Source organism: Sorex araneus, chromosome X (assembly GCF_027595985.1).
Source record: "Sorex araneus isolate mSorAra2 chromosome X, mSorAra2.pri, whole genome shotgun sequence".
NCBI classification, from domain to species: Eukaryota; Metazoa; Chordata; class Mammalia; order Eulipotyphla; family Soricidae; genus Sorex; species Sorex araneus.
The window spans coordinates 344920048-344937168 of NC_073313.1; the positions used below are offsets into that span (position 1 = coordinate 344920048).

General features: G+C 45.4%; 1 protein-coding gene across 2 annotated transcripts in view; it reads left to right on the plus strand.

The window, feature by feature from the left end:
• The window catches only part of CPSF3 (cleavage and polyadenylation specific factor 3), a 38908-nt gene that overhangs the window by 17962 nt on the left and 3825 nt on the right, over positions 1-17121 (plus strand). For both annotated transcript variants that reach the window (XM_012932937.2, XM_055119823.1), the window contains exons 7-15: positions 229-379; positions 2572-2747; positions 3652-3810; positions 5941-6087; positions 8343-8495; positions 10149-10257; positions 12584-12682; positions 13851-13945; positions 16173-16260. In XM_012932937.2, coding sequence (XP_012788391.1) covers positions 229-379; positions 2572-2747; positions 3652-3810; positions 5941-6087; positions 8343-8495; positions 10149-10257; positions 12584-12682; positions 13851-13945; positions 16173-16260 — 1177 coding nt within the window. The remainder of the gene's footprint in view (positions 1-228; positions 380-2571; positions 2748-3651; positions 3811-5940; positions 6088-8342; positions 8496-10148; positions 10258-12583; positions 12683-13850; positions 13946-16172; positions 16261-17121) is intronic.

The following is a 17121-nucleotide window of genomic DNA, read 5'->3' on the forward strand; positions in this document are numbered from 1 at the left end:
CCCTGGCCTCCCAGATGATACATTTTTGGGGGTTATTTTCTAATATTCACTTTCTAAAACATTCTAACTACTTAACCAAATCCAAATTGTAATGCGTCCATGTGACACTCTATGGGTTCAAGCCAGCGTTGTGTTCACCGTGAGATGCATCACAGCGCCTCTGCAGTTCATGGTGCTTTTCTTTGGGAATCACCAATCTTCCTCTCCCACTTCAAATGTGCTTCTTAGGAATCCACTTACGGGACCCATATCCACGAGAAGCGTGAAGAGAGAGAAGCGAGATTCTGTAACACGGTCCATGATATTGTAAACCGGGGAGGCAGAGGGCTCATTCCTGTCTTCGCCCTTGGAAGGGCTCAGGAGCTGCTTCTGATTTTAGGTAAGCGTGCACTCGCTCCACACTCGCTCTCACTGTCTCTCTCACTCTGTCCCTCTCTTGCTCTCTCTCCCCATCCCTTCCTCCCTCTCTCCCTCCCTCCCCTTTCTCTCTTCTTCCCTCCCTCTTTTCCTCTCTCTCTCTCTCCTCCTCTTCCTCCTCCTCCTCGCTCCCTCCCTCCTTTTGAGAGATTGCCATGGTTTTCCATTATATCCGGGTGATTGTGTGGCCGTGAAGAGGTCATTCTGCCTTTCAGGACTGAGGTTTCGGCATGTAAGCATCAGAGACCGTTGTACCAGTCAGAGCCCAGAGGAACAGTGACTAGTGCGCTGCACCTGGGAATAGAAATTACCCACTAGCGCCATTAGCATCAGAAGTCTTGACAGTCAGAATTTGAAACTTTAAAAATAGATTGTCCCAGAAGTGTTCTGGGGAAATTAAGGAGGTACAGAAATTATCGTCAGTAAGAAAGCTCAGTTGTTCCTGTGTTTTTAAAGAAATACCCCATTCGGGGGCCGGAGCGATAGCACAGCGGGTAGGGCATTCGCCTTGCACGCGGCCGACCCGGGTTCAATCCCCAGCATCCCATATGGTCCCCCAAGCACCGCCAGGAGTAATTCCTGAGTGCAAAGCCAGGAGTAACCCCTGAGCATCGCTGGGTGTGACCCAAAAAGCAAAAAAAAAAAAAGAAATACCCCATTAGTAAATGTCACAGGATAAAGAAATAACGACATTGTAGGTGAATAAATACCTCCTTTCACACACAATATGTTAAATGGACCAGGAAAGTAGAGGTCTAGGCTGAAAACAAGCGAAATATCCAACAACAGACGAATAAAGACGTGGTGGTGGCTCAGAGTTCAGGGTTCAAGGCGCTTCCCAGCACGCAGCCACCCAGTTCCATCCCGGCATCATATATGGTCATTGAAACACTGATGGATGTGGGCAAAAAAAGCCAAAATCATCTGGGTCTGGAGTGATAGCATAGCGGGTAGGGCGTTTGCCTTGCACGCGGCCGACCCGGGTTCGGATCCCAGCATCCCATATGGTCCCCTGAGCACCGCCAGGAGTAATTCCTGAGTGCAGAGCCAGGAGTAACCCCTGAGCATTGCCAGGTGTGACCCAAAAACAAAAAAAAGAAAAAAAAAGCCAAAATCAAATGGTTGCAAAGTTGTGATATAGATGAACAATGAAATACTGTGCAGCCACAAGAAAAAATGAAATACAGTTTACTGCAATTTTGATGATTGAATCGGAGGGTTTCCTGCGGAGTGAAATAAACCAGGGGTTCAGAACAAACACTGAGTGATCTGATGCGCCCGGGGTGTTCAGTGAAACAAAGTGAGGTTATAGACAACATCTACCAATAACAAACTCGGAGTACTAGACTTCAAACTGAGCACCAGGTTAGCGGGGAATGGGTGGATAGGAAGTGACTCGGGCATGTGGTGGGTGGGGCTCCACACACACACAGATTGATTCTTATGGACCAGAGATAGTTCAGGGATTAAGGTACTTGCCTTGCACTTGGCTGACCCCGGTTCCATCCCCAGCATATGTCCGCCTAGTACTTCCAGGAGTGACCTTTGTGCACTGCCAGATATAACATCCCTCAGAAAGATGATCCATGAGGCTGGAGAAATTGTATAGTGTATGGGGGGCTCTTGTGGCACAAGCTGACCCATGTCCTGGAACCCATCAGGAGTGATTCCCTGAGTGCAGAGTCCTCAGTGCCACCAGGTGTGGCTCACAAGTCAAAAACAAACATTTATCACAAACCAAAAACAAACATTTTTCAGTATAAACTTCTCTGAATCATTTTTTTAAATCTTTACCTCTTCAGACTATGGTCACGCATAATTTTGGTTTTATAATGATAATAAACACCTGACTAATTTTTCTTGAACTCCTGAAAATGTAATTATATGTCTTTATTTCTAATTTGTCTGAATTATTTATTTTGGGGGGAGCCATTTGCAGCAGCTCTCAGTGATTACTCTTGGCTCTGTGCTCAGGCGTCACTCCTGATGGTGCTCAAGGGACCATATGCAGTGCAGAGGATTGAACGAGGGTCAGCTGCGGGCAAGGCAAGAATTTTAACCTCTGGACTATGTCTCCAGCCCCAAGTTGTCTGAAGTTTTCAGTTATCTGTATCATTTATTGGATTTTTTTTTTGTCTTGTCAAATCTCTCTAGATGAGTACTGGCAGAATCACCCGGAACTCCATGACATTCCAATATACTATGCATCATCTCTGGCCAAGAAGTGTATGGCAGTGTACCAGACTTACGTCAATGCCATGAATGACAAAATCCGCAAACAGATCAACATCAATAACCCCTTTGTTTTCAAACACATTAGTAACCTCAAGGTGAGTGCTTGTAGAAGAGGGGAAAGGGATGGTTAAACACAGACCCGTTAGTAGTTGGTGTCTTTACTTGATTCTGTGACTGAATTCTTCTGTGACTGAATTCTGGTCACTCACCAGAAATCAAAATCAAGCAGTTGGTACCCTTTTTCACTTGAACAACTTTTCTGTTTGTTCCAGGTCCCCATACATTCTCAATACAACATTACTTGGCATTTCTTCTGCAATACAAAGTGCTCATGAGAAAAATATCTTGTTTTTCTTTTTTTGTTTTTGTTTTGGGGCCACACCCAACAGTGTTCAGGGATTACTCCTGGCTCTGCACTCAGGGATCATTCCTGGAGGGCTCGGGGGACCTTATGGGATGCTGGGGGTTGAACCCAGCTTGGTCGTGTGCAAGGCAAACGCCTTTCCTGCTGTACTACCCTAAGGGCCCCACTTATTGTTTCTCTGTTATTGCTCAAATCTCATGTGTTTGATTGGCACTGCAAATTCTCTATTAAAAGAAAAATTCTGTATGTTATCTAGATATTCAATAAAGTCTGACTTTCTTTAACTAGAAAAATACAGTATCTTCAGGCTGGAAAAATAGCAGGTAGGGTGCTTGCTTTGCCTATGGCTGACCCGGGTTTAATCCCCGGCATCCCATATGGTCCCCTGAGCCCCGCCAGAAGTAATTCCTGGATGCAGAGCAGCTAAGAGTAACCCCTGAGCACAGCTGGGTATGGCCCCAAATCAAAAAGAAAAAAAAAATTGGTTAAAAATACAGTGTTCTGATGTCAGAGCACTGACAGTACAGTACAGCAGCTAAATTTCTGCCACGGCGCTTCTGGTCACATGGCTGACCTTTTGACCTTTCGGTGTTCTTTAGAGTTAAGCCTCTGTCCCCCCTCGCCTTCCTTTCCAGAGCATGGATCATTTTGATGACATTGGCCCCAGCGTGGTGATGGCCTCCCCGGGTATGATGCAAAGCGGCCTCTCCAGAGAGCTCTTTGAGAGCTGGTGCACCGACAAGAGGAACGGCGTCATCATCGCAGGCTACTGCGTGGAGGGCACCCTCGCCAAGGTCAGTCACTGGCCACCCTGCCTCGCCCAGAAGGGTGGCCCAGGGGCCAGCAGTCTCACGCCTGCTCCCGCTGAAGTAGTTCTTAGGGGCCAGAGCGGTAGCACAGCAGGGAGAGTGTTCGCCTCGCACTCGGACGACGCGGGTTCGGTCCCCAGCCGTCCATATGGTCCCCCGAACACCGCGAGGAGTGATCCCTGAGTGCAGAGCCAGGAGGGAGCTCTGAGCATCACCGGGTATGGCCCAAAAGTTTTTTAAAAAAGAAAATCATTCTCTAAATGAAACAAGTTTTGGGTTATTTTTAATGAGAATGGAAATGGGTCACCGGAGCTGAGGAGGAGGAATGAATGCAGGACAGCAGTAGCACAGGGAGCTGGAGCGGCAGTTACTTGCAGTTTACATGTGTGTGTAGAGAGGTACCTCGCTGAGAGTAGCACATGGGTATCCTCAGCTAATGAGGTGCTTTATCCATAACCTCATGAAAAGCTTGCTCGGGTGATTTCTACCCTCCTGGTATTAATAATGGCTGAGTTAACTCTAATTCTTAAGTACCATAGACGTCAAAGTACAAAGCTATAGAGGCTGGGGCTGAAGCAATAGCACAGCAGGTAAGACATTTGCCTTGCACGCAGCCAACCCGGGCTCGATTCCCAGCATCCCATATGGTCCTCCAAGCACCACCAGGAGTAATTCCTGAGTGCAGAGCCAGGAGTAGCCCCTGTACATCGCTGGGTGTGACCCAAAAAGCAAAAAAACAAAACAAAACTGTAGAGGCAATTTCTCGGCATCAGGCATCTCACATTCTCTTATCTTTAAGCGATAACTTTTATTTTTTAATGTGTTAATGATTTTGTGCTTTGACAGTTTTTTATGACCTTACTCTGTAAATATTTCTGACAATGACTATAAATTTAGAATAGATTTCAGATGAAAGTTGTGAATCCTCCTGTTTGAAAAGTGATTTTTTTTTTTCCAGAGCAAGAGAATAGTTGGGATTACAAGTTTGCCTTTCTAATCACAAGATTTGTAGTTTTCTGAGAGAACAAAAGGGAATGCCCTGCTGCAGAGGCAGGGTGGGATGGGGGTGGTGAGAGGGATACTGGGATCATTGGTGGAGGTGAATGGGCACTGGTGGAGGGATGGGTGAATGATCACTGTATCAGTGTAATGCAAACACAAAAGTTCATAAGTTTAACTGTACATCACAGTGATCCTCTAGTAAAAAATTTAAATAAATAAATAAAGGGGGAAAAAATTTGTAGTTTTCTGGCTGGGAGATAGTTCAAAGGGATGGAGTGATTATTCGCTCACACCAGGCCTGGAGCTCAGCCCCCAGCTCTATCTACATGAGCTCCCAAGCACCCCCAAGTGTAGCCCTAATAGTCCCCAGCACCTCCTGGCCCAACTAGTACTGCTGACTGGGCTCGAACACTGAGCCACAGAACCCAGCTGTCTAAGCTACCCAAGCCCCTTGTCACCATTGTTTAAAGATCCTTGTTTAAAAAAATTTGAGAGGCTGGTGAAATAGTTCAAAGGCCAGTGTGTGTATTTTGCATGCAGGATCCGCCCCTACAGGGTCTCTCTCACACTGCAGGAACCAACCTTTCCGCACAAGCCAGGAGTAGCCCCTGACCACCACCAGGGGTGGCCCAAAACCAATTTAAAATTCTCAAGCTGGGGCTGGAACAGTAGCACAGTGTGTAGGGTGTTTGTCTTGGATGCACGTGACCAAGGTTCAATTCCCAGCATCCCATAAGATTCCCCCAAGCACCTCCAGGAGTAATTCCTGAGTGCAGAGCCAGGAGTAACCCCTGTGCATTGCCAGGTGTGACCCAAAAAAGCAAAAAAAAAAAAAAAAAGTTCTCATCACAAAATTGTCAATCTATAATTGTCACTGCACATTCAGTTTTGGCTAGTATGCTTACTTTGCTGCCTAAATATTTCCTTGATCAAGAAAATAAGTATTTGGTGCCTGCTTTGTCAATTGTATTAGCACGATTTGTTTTGCTAACGATCCTAAATCTGATATAAGAACTGACAGCTGCATAAAAATAGTTTTTAAAAAGTGCACCATCTCTAAATGCATTGTTTGTTATTATTAGTGTTTGTTTTTTTCTTCTTTGTTTTTCACAGCATATCATGTCTGAACCTGAAGAAATTACGACCATGTCTGGACAGAAGTTACCATTGAAAATGTCCGTTGATTACATTTCTTTCTCTGCTCACACAGATTACCAGCAAACCAGTGAATTTATTCGTGCTTTGAAACCGCCTCATGTGGTCAGTCTGGATTTGATCTTAGCGTTTATGGGGGTGGGGGAAGGAGCTTTGCAGCAGCCAAAATGCAAACCAAAGACCATCTTCTATTGTGAGGGGTAGAAGGGGGATTTGGGAGGCCACATCCGGTGATGCTCAGGAGTTATTCCTGATAGTCCCTGGAGACCATCTGGGGTGCGCAGGATTGAAGCTGGATCATCCGTGTACAAGGCAAGCACCCTACCCACTGTACTATCTCTCCAGCCCATGCACCATCTTCTATTAAAGTAGCTTTTAATTTTTGTCTGTTTGTTTTGGGGCCACGCCTTGCAGTGCTCGGGGATCACTCCTGGCACGACTTGCATGACCTTAAGTGGTGTTGGAGATGGAATTAGGGTCAGCTGCATGCAAGGCAAGCACATTACCTGCTATACTATCTCTCTGGTCTCACATGTGGCCTTTTTATGGAGGGGGGTGTGCGTGGGGTACGAAACCACACCAGGCATTGCTCAGGGCTTACTCTTGGCTCTGCACTCAGGGATCACTCCTGGTGGGCTTGGGGAAACATATGGGATGCCAGGGATGGAACTTATTTCAGCCATGGCAAGACAAGTAACCCTACTCATTATACTGTCTCTCCAGCACAGACTGCTTTGTTTTTAAAGGAAGCTGTGGTCCTTAGTTTTCTATTTCATATCACTTTCATCAACCAATCCCAGTTCCAGTATTCTTTTAGTTATTCGAGACTGCCTACCATTTAGAAGCACAGGTGTTGCAAAGTGACTGCTTTGAGCTCTTTTTGGGTTTTTTGTTTTGTTTTTATTTTTGTTTTTTTGCTTTTTGGATCACACCCGGCGATGCACAGGGGTTACTTCTGGCTCTGCACTCAGGAATCACTCCTGCCGGTGCTCGGGGGGACCATATGTGATGCTGGGAATCAAACCCTTACACACAAAAAAAAGTGCAAGGCAAACACCTTACCCACTGTGCTGTCGCTCCTCCCTCTATCTGTTCCTTCTTTGTAATCCTGGGCAAATTACCTAATATCTCTATCTCATTTATACAGAGGAATACTAATTTCTACTAGGGTTATTATGGAAACTTACGCTTAATTTAAATTTCGGGGTGAGAACAAGGACTAGTGATGTAGTTAGTTAAAGGCGCAGGGGCTAGAGAGAAAGCATGGAAGCTGAGGCACTTGCCTTACCTGTGGCTGACCCCAGTTCCTCTCTGGCACTGCATGTTTTCCCCCAAGCCAGAAATAACCCCTGAGCGCTGCTGGGTGTGGTCCCAGCCCCCACCCAAAATAAAGAAATAATAGATATGCAGTACATTACATAGCCCCTTATGAGTGTGCCTTTATGTTTTTAAGTTTCATGTAATTAAGAGGCTAACAGATTTTGGTAGAATTTGGTGGGGGGGAGTAAGTTAAATTTAAAAAAAAAAGCCCACACTATTTCTAAATGAAGGACACGTGTGGGACATGGCAGCAAAGAAAAAAGGTAAAGCACCTCTCCAGTGGGAGAGTCACTTAGAGCCAGTGGCCCTCTTGGGGTTTTTTCCCTTTTTTTTTTTTTTCTCTCCCAAATTACCAAATGGTGGTAAAATGTGACATAATATTTGCATTTTTACCCACCCCCAATTCTCTTCCCTTTATTATTGTTGCCAATGTCCAGCTGCGAGCTGGATCGCAGGGAAGGTGCTTGCCTTTGCCTTATACACAGTCCACCGGGGCTCGATCGCCAACACGCCTGATTCCCGCCAGGGGTCCAGGACTAAGCTTTGAGCAATGCCGGGTGTTGCCCCACAAAACAAAACAAAAACAATTAAAGGTGTCCTTTTATATACGGTTCAAAGTAGTGGAGAACGTGCCTTGCCTGTGACCCTGTGATGCCCAACACCGCCTGGCTGCCCAACATGGCCAGGGTGGCCCTGAGGAAGTCGTGTTGACTGGTCCTTAAAAGTGGTGAAGTTCAGGGGCTGGAGTGATAGCACAGCGGGTAGGGGGTTTGCCTTGCACGCGGCCAACCTGGGTTTTATTCCCAGCATCCCATATGGTCCCCTGAGCACCACCAGGGGTAATTCCTGAGTGCAGAGCCAGGAGTAACCTCTGTGCATTTCTGGGTGTGACCCAAAAACAAAACAAAAAAAAAAAATGGTGACATTCAGTAGCTTCAGGTATATCACTTGTTTGTGTGTGTAACCCAGATGAGCGCCATCGTTACTCATGTTTGAATTAACAGTATCTTCCTGTGCTCTTGAAAATGTCTTCCATGTAGATTTTAGTGCACGGGGAGCAGAACGAAATGGCCAGGTTGAAAGCAGCCCTGATTCGAGAATACGAAGATAACGATGAAGTTCACATAGAGGTTCATAATCCTCGGAACACGGAAGCAGTCACCTTGAATTTCAGGGGAGAGAAACTGGCCAAGGTAAAGGTTTGGCCTTTAATCCTACCCCAGTCTTACCTTCAGGAAAGTCTGTGTATGAACCTCTGGTACTCAGATGAGTAAGTGTAGTTAATGGTGCTGTCTGCCTGCCTACTCCGTATACTATAAAATGCCATTCTTGGGCCAGAGAGTTATAGTCCAGCAGGTGAGGCACTTGCCTCACTCAGGTGTCAGTCCCTGGGCACCCCATATGTGGCCTAATCCCTGCCAGTGATCCCTGAGCACCACTGGGTGTGCTCCAAAACCAAAACAACCGTAGAAACTATTTGGTTCTTAACGCCTTCTGTGAGAGAGGTGCGGGGGCAGGGGGGAGTAAGAATCTCCCACGCGTGCTCAGAAGTTCCAGGGATCCCAGCGTCAATTCCTGGACCCCCAGGTGTCAGGTGATATTGGGGCCCAAGGATGCAAAGCTGTTGGGGCCCGGCAGTGCCAGGGCTGCACCCTGCGATATTTAGGGATCACATGCGGGGAACTGAACCAGGGGTGGCCGTCATGCCCAGCTGCCCTCCCCACTGTGCACTCTCCAGCCCTCATTCTTCATGCTTTTTAGGCTTTTTCTGGTTCTAATTTGTTCTGTCATGTGGAAAGTTTCCTGAGAGATGAGTAGGGCTTAATGAAATTGACATGGACAGCTTTGGGGGGAACCCTTGAGCACAAAACCAGTAGTTCCTGGTCACTGTTGATGTGGCCTAAATGCACCCCCCCACCCCCAAATAAAAGAATAATTTTGAGTGCTGGAGAGACAGTACAGTTCAGTACAGTTCAGGTGTTTGCTTTACATCCCACCAACTCCAGTTCAAGTGCCCAGCACCACTTACGATCCTCCGAGCACTGCCAGGAGCTGAGAATAGTCCCTGGGCACCAGTAGTTGTGTCCCAAAGTCCCTCTCTCAAAGAACAGAAAATAATCGGACTGCCCAGTAAAGAACACACTTTCGTATAGAATCCTCTAGGGGTGAGGGGCAGGAGGTAAAGGGGAGGAAGTGCCTGGGCGCCACTCCCATTGGTACTCCTGCTGGCTCTGTAGCTGGTGGTTTAGTGCTCAAGGGCACAAAGGCTGTGCCTGTGGGCTGGGGTGCCAGGGACTGAGTTCCGGTCAATTGTGTTGCAAGGCAAGCACTTGACTCGCCTCTCCTCTGTCTCTCCTGCCCATCTGTTGACAACTACAATCTGTGTGGTTTGTTTGGGGCCATACCCATATCCAGTAGAGGTCAGGGGCTATTCCCGAGCTCAGTGCTCAAGGAACCGTATGTGGTGCAGGCATCAAACCAGGGTTGGTCCAGGCGATCACATGAAGAGCAAATGCCTTCAGTCCTGTGCTGTCTCTCAGTTGAGAGCTTTAAAAATCCTGTCACTCATCCGGCCTTTGCAGCTCCAGAGTCGATCAAAGCTAACCTTAAACTTGCCGTTTGTGTCAGCTGTGCTCTGGTGGCACGGCCCCCTGAGCCTGTTCATCGTTCTTGTGAAATAATGACATTTGTATCTTGTCCTCCAAATGCTTCTGTTGTTTTTCCATCATTCAGAGGTAGACATATGATTGTGCTTGTCTTGTGTACCTGAAAAGTTGCATTTTGCAAGCTTCTGTTTCTTTAAGCTGTTGTTTAATGTTTTTGGATATTTTTCCTTTTTAAAATAGGTCATGGGCTTTTTAGCAGACAAAAAACCAGAACAAGGCCAGCGAGTCTCAGGAATACTTGTTAAGAGAAACTTTAATTATCACATACTTTCTCCTTGTGACCTCTCCAGTAAGTATACTACTAAATGTCAAATACAACTTAATTTTAATACTGAAAGAAAATCTATTGAGACCATTTTACCTAAAGGCCAAATTTCATGTAACAACTAAATAATAGAACAATAAATCAAAGTTGATGTAGTTAGCTTTATGGGGGGAAAACATGTTTCTTGAACTGAATGCTTGATTACATAGCATCTTTTCTTCATTGGGAACATATGCTTACTTCTAAGACAGGCTGACTAATCTTGCTAGTTTATAAGCTTATTTTCTGCCTTTCACGTGGATTAGTGGTACTTTATTTTTTGAAGTCATAATGAGCTTTACACAAGAGCATTTTGATTTTTATTTGAGGGGGTTGGGAAAAGTACACTAAGCAGCATTCCGGGCTTACTCCTGGCCCTGCAGTCGGGTCCATTGCTAACAGGGCTCGGGGGACCATATGGGATGCTGGGGATCGAACCCAGGTTTGCCACATACAAGGCAAGTGCCCAACCTGCTTTACTAAAGCTCCAGCTCCTTGATTTTGATTTATAGCTCTTCAGGGTCAACCAAAAGATGATCTGTGTAGAGAACAAAAATTCCATGGTGTTTAGTTTTTGCTTTTTGTCGTTTTTATTTGGTTTGGAGGCCACCAGATAGTGCAAGCGCTCTGTGGTGCTCTTGAGTGCTGGAGGGGTCAAACCCAGTCAGCACACGCAAGGCAAGTGCCTTAACCCTCACACTATCTCTCCAGCCCTCATGATGTATTTTAAAGTGAAACAAAACAAAACAAAACCTGATATTGAAAAAATAAACAAGTATGCTGTGTTAATATTGTGTTGGGTTTCTTTCATTATTCAAATAAGTAAAAACAAGTAGCTCAAGACTACAGTACCTATATTTGGAGCTTACATATCTAAGGAAAACATAGAAATTTGGTAGCTCTTTTTCCAAAATTTAGAGTTATAACGACTTCCCCGTGTGATATGTAGCTGGATACGCCAAGCCATCACTGTTTTAGTTCATTTGGGGGCACACCTGGTTGGTGGTGCTCCAGAGCTATGCCCAGCGGTGCCAGGGGTCCGTCTTACTTGGCCTCCTATATGCAAAGTCTCTTTGCTTGCATTCGTCCAATTGAGCTAATTCTTTGACCCAACCCATCAGTACTTTTTTTTTTTTTTTTTTTTTTTTTTTGCTTTTTGGGTCACACCTGGCAATGCACAGGGGTTACTCCTGGCTTTGCACTGAGGAATTACTCCTGGCGGTGCTCAGGGGACCATATGGGAGGCTGGGATTCGAACCCGGGTTGGCCGCGTGCAAGGCAAATGCCCTACCCGCTATGCTATCGCTCCAGCCCCCGCATCAGTACTTTTTCAGTAAATATGGCATTACCATAAAGTAGGTAACCAGGTTCAGTCCTCTCTCTTGATAACAGTCATAAGTGCTTTATGAAAGACTAAGAAACAGCAGCTGTGTAGGTATTCGTGAGATGGATCAGCTGTCAGCCTTCAGGCCAGCACAGCAAAATAGAGCTTGCTCCTTTCTCCAGCATTGAATTCTTACTCATGCCAGGCCGGGAGAACTAATGATTGACTTCCACACGCAGTCTGGGGTTCATTGGGGCAGTGATGGAGGGAAGCAGACACTCTGGTAGAGGGTGAGGTGCTGGATTGTTCTATACATGAAACCTGACCATTAGCAGTTTCATAAATCGTGGTGCCTAAAATACAATTAAATTAGAAAAATAAGAGAATTGGTACAGTGCATTGTACATTATACCTTGCACACAGCTAGCCCAGGTTTGATCCCTATACCTCATGGTCCCTTGAGCGTCTTTATGAGTGATCCCTGAGCACAGCCAGGTGCAGTGCAACAAAAAAGGGAAAATCAAACCAATAAAAGCCCAAGCTGAGCCTTCTGACCCGCACATCTGCTGAGGAAAGCAGAGTTGGGAAGAGCCGACCGCGGGCCTTGCCAGTGACGGGGAGAATTGCAGACTAGGTGAGGAGAGAGCGGACCTAGAGGAGCTGGAGAAAACTTGGCCAAGCCAAAAGCACCATGCCGGGTGGTGAAGAGTTGTCGCCAGCAGGAAAGAAGGCAGAGGACAGTGGGTTTGCTGGCTCCGGGGTGCTTGGGGAGTGAAGGGCTTTCTTCTGACTGGAATGTCCGTCTGCCCAGGGGGTGCAGGAGTAGGTGGTGGGGCCGAACAGACAAGTGGCTTGTTAGTCTAACAATCGCATTCTCTCTTCACCCTCACCCCTTGTTTTCTTTACTCCTAATATGTGTCTGCAGATTATAATTTTTGCTACCCGTGTTGTTTCTTACCGTATATTTCTTCTTCACTTTCTCTTCAGATTATACTGACCTGGCCATGAGCACCGTCAAACAGACCCAGGCGATCCCGTACACGGGGCCTTTTAACTTGCTCTTTTACCAGCTACAGAAACTGACAGGTGTGTATGTTTGTTAAAATTCACTTCACTGTGTTTGTTCTTGTTTTCTTTCTTTCCCCTGAGCTACAGGTAAGAAAAGTTCTTTCCTGAGTTTTGCTAATTGTCTCAGTGTTTGACAGCCTTTGGGGGGGAGGTGCGGGAGTCCTTGAGCTGCAGCTGCCAATGCTCAGGCCTTATCCTGACTCTGCATTCAAGGATAGCCCTGACCGTGCTCAGGGGTGCCAGGGATTAAACCCAGGTTGGCCACAGGCATGGCACACACCATAGCCCCGTGATATCTCTCTTGCCCTAGAATTGCATAACTTTTATTGGTACTTCATTTGATCATGTTATTATCAACTTTCACTGTATCAATGTCATCCCATTGTTCATTGATTTACTCGAGCAGGCACCAGTAACATCTCTATTACACTCAGCCCTAAGCTTTTAGCAGCCTCTCCTTACTCGTCTTTCCCAATGATTGGAGGCTCTTTCAGGGTCAAGGGAATGAGACCTATCGTTACTGTTTTTGGCATATCGAATACGCCATGGGTAGCTTGCCAGGCTCTGGTGTGCGGGCGGGATACTCTCGGTAGCTTGCCCGGCTCTCCGAGAGGTATGTATAAATCTTTTACTGTATTTGAGATATGAATATGCCATGGGGAGCTTGCAAGGCCTCCTATGGGGGCAGTAGACTCTTGGTAGCTTGTCAGGTTTTCCAAGAGGGAGAACAAGGCTATTAGATGTCTATTAGATTAGATGGCTATTAAATGGCTATTAGATTAGAACAAGGCTATTATCAACTTTAGGTAAATAAATTCTGAAAATGCACTGGTGAACTTTTTAAATGCCATAAGATCACTTACTGTTGATCCATATAAAATTCTGAAAATAGGGTCGAAGCAATAGTACAGTAGGTAAGGTGCTTGTCTTGCATGTAGCCGACCGAGAGTTCAATCTCTGGCTAATATTGTCCCCCAAGCAAGCCAGTAATAAGCCCTGAGTACAGCCAGGTGTGGCCCCAAAAAAAACTAAAAATAGCAATAATTCTTTCTTGTGTTTAAAGTCTCCTTAGGTAACTTTCCTAAATTTTCTAACTTTTTTAAATTAAATTTCTATCTGTTTCTACTCTTAATTTTAATTTTCTAATTTTCCAGAAAACTAAATGCATCTTATAATTTTTTTTCAGGTGATGTAGAAGAATTAGAAATTCAAGAAAAACCTGCTTTGAAAGTGTTTAAAAATATTACTGTAATACAGGAACCAGGAATGGTGGTGTTAGAGGTAAGATAAGTTCGTTTGCCTAAATGAGGAAGTTAAGTTCATTTGCCTAAACGAGGAAGTTTAAAAACAGTGTTAAGCATTCACATGTGACTGTAGAGAAAATGAGTTTCTTCCCAGCCTGGGGGAAAAAAATTGTTGACAGTATATATGTATGTGCATATCTTTTTTCTTTCTAAAATCAGCTTTTCTGGAGTAAGAGCTGGGGATGGTCTTGCAAGGCCAGTTGTCTGCCACTTTGCCACATCTGTATTTAAGATCTTTTTTCTTAAATATAGTGTAGTTTAGCTTAATGAACTTGGCATGCTGAAAGTTCAGGTTCATTCCCTGATGGCCACATGGTTCCCCGAGCTCTGCCTGAGACACCTGAGCACCGTTGGATGTGGCCCCACACTATCCAAAAGCGCCACAACTAATAGGATAACATGAGTAGACATTTTCTAAATGCATAGCAGCAATAACATAGGCACTAATCACTTGTCTTGATATTTTGTATGTTAGTGAGTAGAGCGGTCTCTCACTGGACCAAGTCTACTTTGTGGTACTCCAGGATGTCTTCCGTTACATTAAAAAGTGTTAAACTCTCAAATCAAAAGCAAATAAATGAAAAAGGGGCAGAGCCGTAGTATGGCAGGCAGTTAAGATGCTTGCCTTGCACACAGCAGACCCACATTTGATCCCTGGCACCGGAGCCAACCTGGTGTGATCCTTGAGTGCAGACCTAGAAGTAAGTCCTGAGCACTGCCAAGTGTGGCCCCCAAACAAAAGAATTATTTTTATAAAGCCCTTGCCTATAGACCCAATGTTGTTCTGTCTTTTAAGTTTGAACTAGATTCATAGCAATTACTTATAACAAAAAACTGTCAAAATGAGTAATTATCTGTAACATGCAATTATAGGCAATAATATACAAAATGTTAACACCTGGTAAGGGGGAAATCAGAGACAGTAATTTAATGCTAGCTGCTAAATATTATGAGACCATATTTTTGTTCCCTAAAGTTAATATGCCGAAGATGTTTGAGAACGCTTTTCAAGTGCTCCATTTTGCCTGTGAAGCATACAATTGAGATAATTAAATATTGGTAGAGTTATAATTTTTCAATAATTCATCTGGTCTCACCCTAACTTGGTAGACATCCCAGGTGTTCTTGAAGCACTGACTGCATGCAAGTTTCTGGGGCCTCAGGTTTCATATGAGAAAGAAAATTAGATGCTTTGTTTTATTTGCTTATTTTGTTTTGTTTTATGGCCACACCCAACAGTGCTCAGAGCTTACTCCTGGCTCTGTGCACAGGGATCACTCCTGGCATGGGTCAGGGCACCATATGGGATGTCAGGGATCAAACATGGGTCAGTTACATTCAAGGCAAGCACCGTACCTGCTATACTGTCCTTCTAGCCCCCAAAATTAGATGCCTAAAATTATTACCCCCTTGGAGCTGGAGCGATAGTACAGCGGGTAAGGTGCTTGCCTTACATGCAGCCAACCTGGGTTCGATCCCCAGTATCCCATATGGTCCCCTGAGCACTGCCGGGGGACCTGAGTAAAGAGCTAGGAGTGACCCCTGAGCATCACTAGGTGTGGCCCCAAAACTTATATATACATATATTATATTACTCTTAAACCAAACCATTCTGTCTATGCTACTTAAAATACCAGATTAAAAATCTGAGTTGGGATCCCCATCCCCATGTCAGCATTTATGCAGTGTTGTCTTGCTCAGGTTCCTTTTTAAATCAGCTCCCTCCTTTATAGAATGAAGAGGTTGGAGCTGGAGTGATACAGCATACGGTACAGGGGCTAAGGTCATTGCCCTGCACGCAACTGGCCAGCTCTGGTTCCATCTCCAGAATTGTGTATGGTCCCCAGAGCTCTAGCAGAAGTGATCTCTGAGCCAAGAGCCAGATAGAAGCCTGAGTACAGCTGGGCGTGGCCCAAAATGAGAGCAAGGGGGTGAGGGGAGGGAAGGAGGGAGGAAAGGGCAGAGGGAGGAGGAAGGGAGAGAGAATAGTGCCAGTGCATGTAAAACACTTTCACAAAGTCCGTGTACTGTGGTTAATCCAGGTAGTGAAGTCCTGCATTGATAATTGCTTTCTGTGAACAGTTAGTCTCAGTGCAAGTGCGAGAAACAAGTCCCATGAATAGTGCAGGGGTGTCAGTGGGAGTTCAGTGGCTTTTGTGGTTGGCCATCGCTGTAGTTTCCTAATTCTGTCTCTTGCTTTACAGTGGTTAGCGAACCCTTCCAATGACATGTATGCAGATACTGTAACGACCGTGATATTGGAAGTTCAGTCAAACCCGAAAATAAGGAAAGGTACAGAATTCGTTCATGTTTCCCGATTCTTTCCCTTCTCCTGTAGTTCTGTGAACTAAAAAGCAGAAAGCATGATCCTGGAGAAGTTGCAGCCTCCTGCCTTATGTACAACAAAGGGCTTCATAAACATCAAGTTTAGATGTGCCTCTAAAACTTGTGCAGTTAAAATTTCACTCTGGGGCCGGAGAGATAGCACAGAAGGTAGGGCGCTTGCCTTGCACGTGGTTGACCTATCCCCAGCACCCCAAATGTTCCACTGAGCACCGCCAGGAGTGATTCCTGAGTGCAGTGTCAGGAGTAACCCCTGAGCATTGCCAAGTGTGGCCCCCAAGTGAAACATAGGGACTTTCAAGAAACCACTGGAGGGGGCCGGAGCGATAGCACAGCATGTAGGGCGTTTGCCTTACACGAGGCTGACCCGGGTTCGATCCCCGGCATCCCATATGGTCCCCCAAGTACCGCCAGGAGTAATTCCTGAGTGCAAAGCCAGGAGTAACCCCTGAGCATCACTGGGTGTGACCCAAAAAGCAAAAAAAAAAAAAAAAACTGGAAATAAAATTAATCTTTAATGTGACCATTTCCAAATCTAATTATAAAGTCTTTGCCTTCATAGAAAAATCACGCGTGTAAAGAAAACATGAATTATGTTCAGGGAGAGGTGGCTCAGCGTGTGCCCTCGGCAGGGGCTCCGGCTCCATCCCCAGCACCACACTGTCCCTGCAGTATACCACACACACACAATACACACACACACATAGAAGAAAACAAGAAATAAATGAAAATATCCATTTGTTTCAGCAGATTTCTCATTTATTAAAGGATTTAATAGTTAATCACTTAGCAGAAACTATGAGGAGTTAT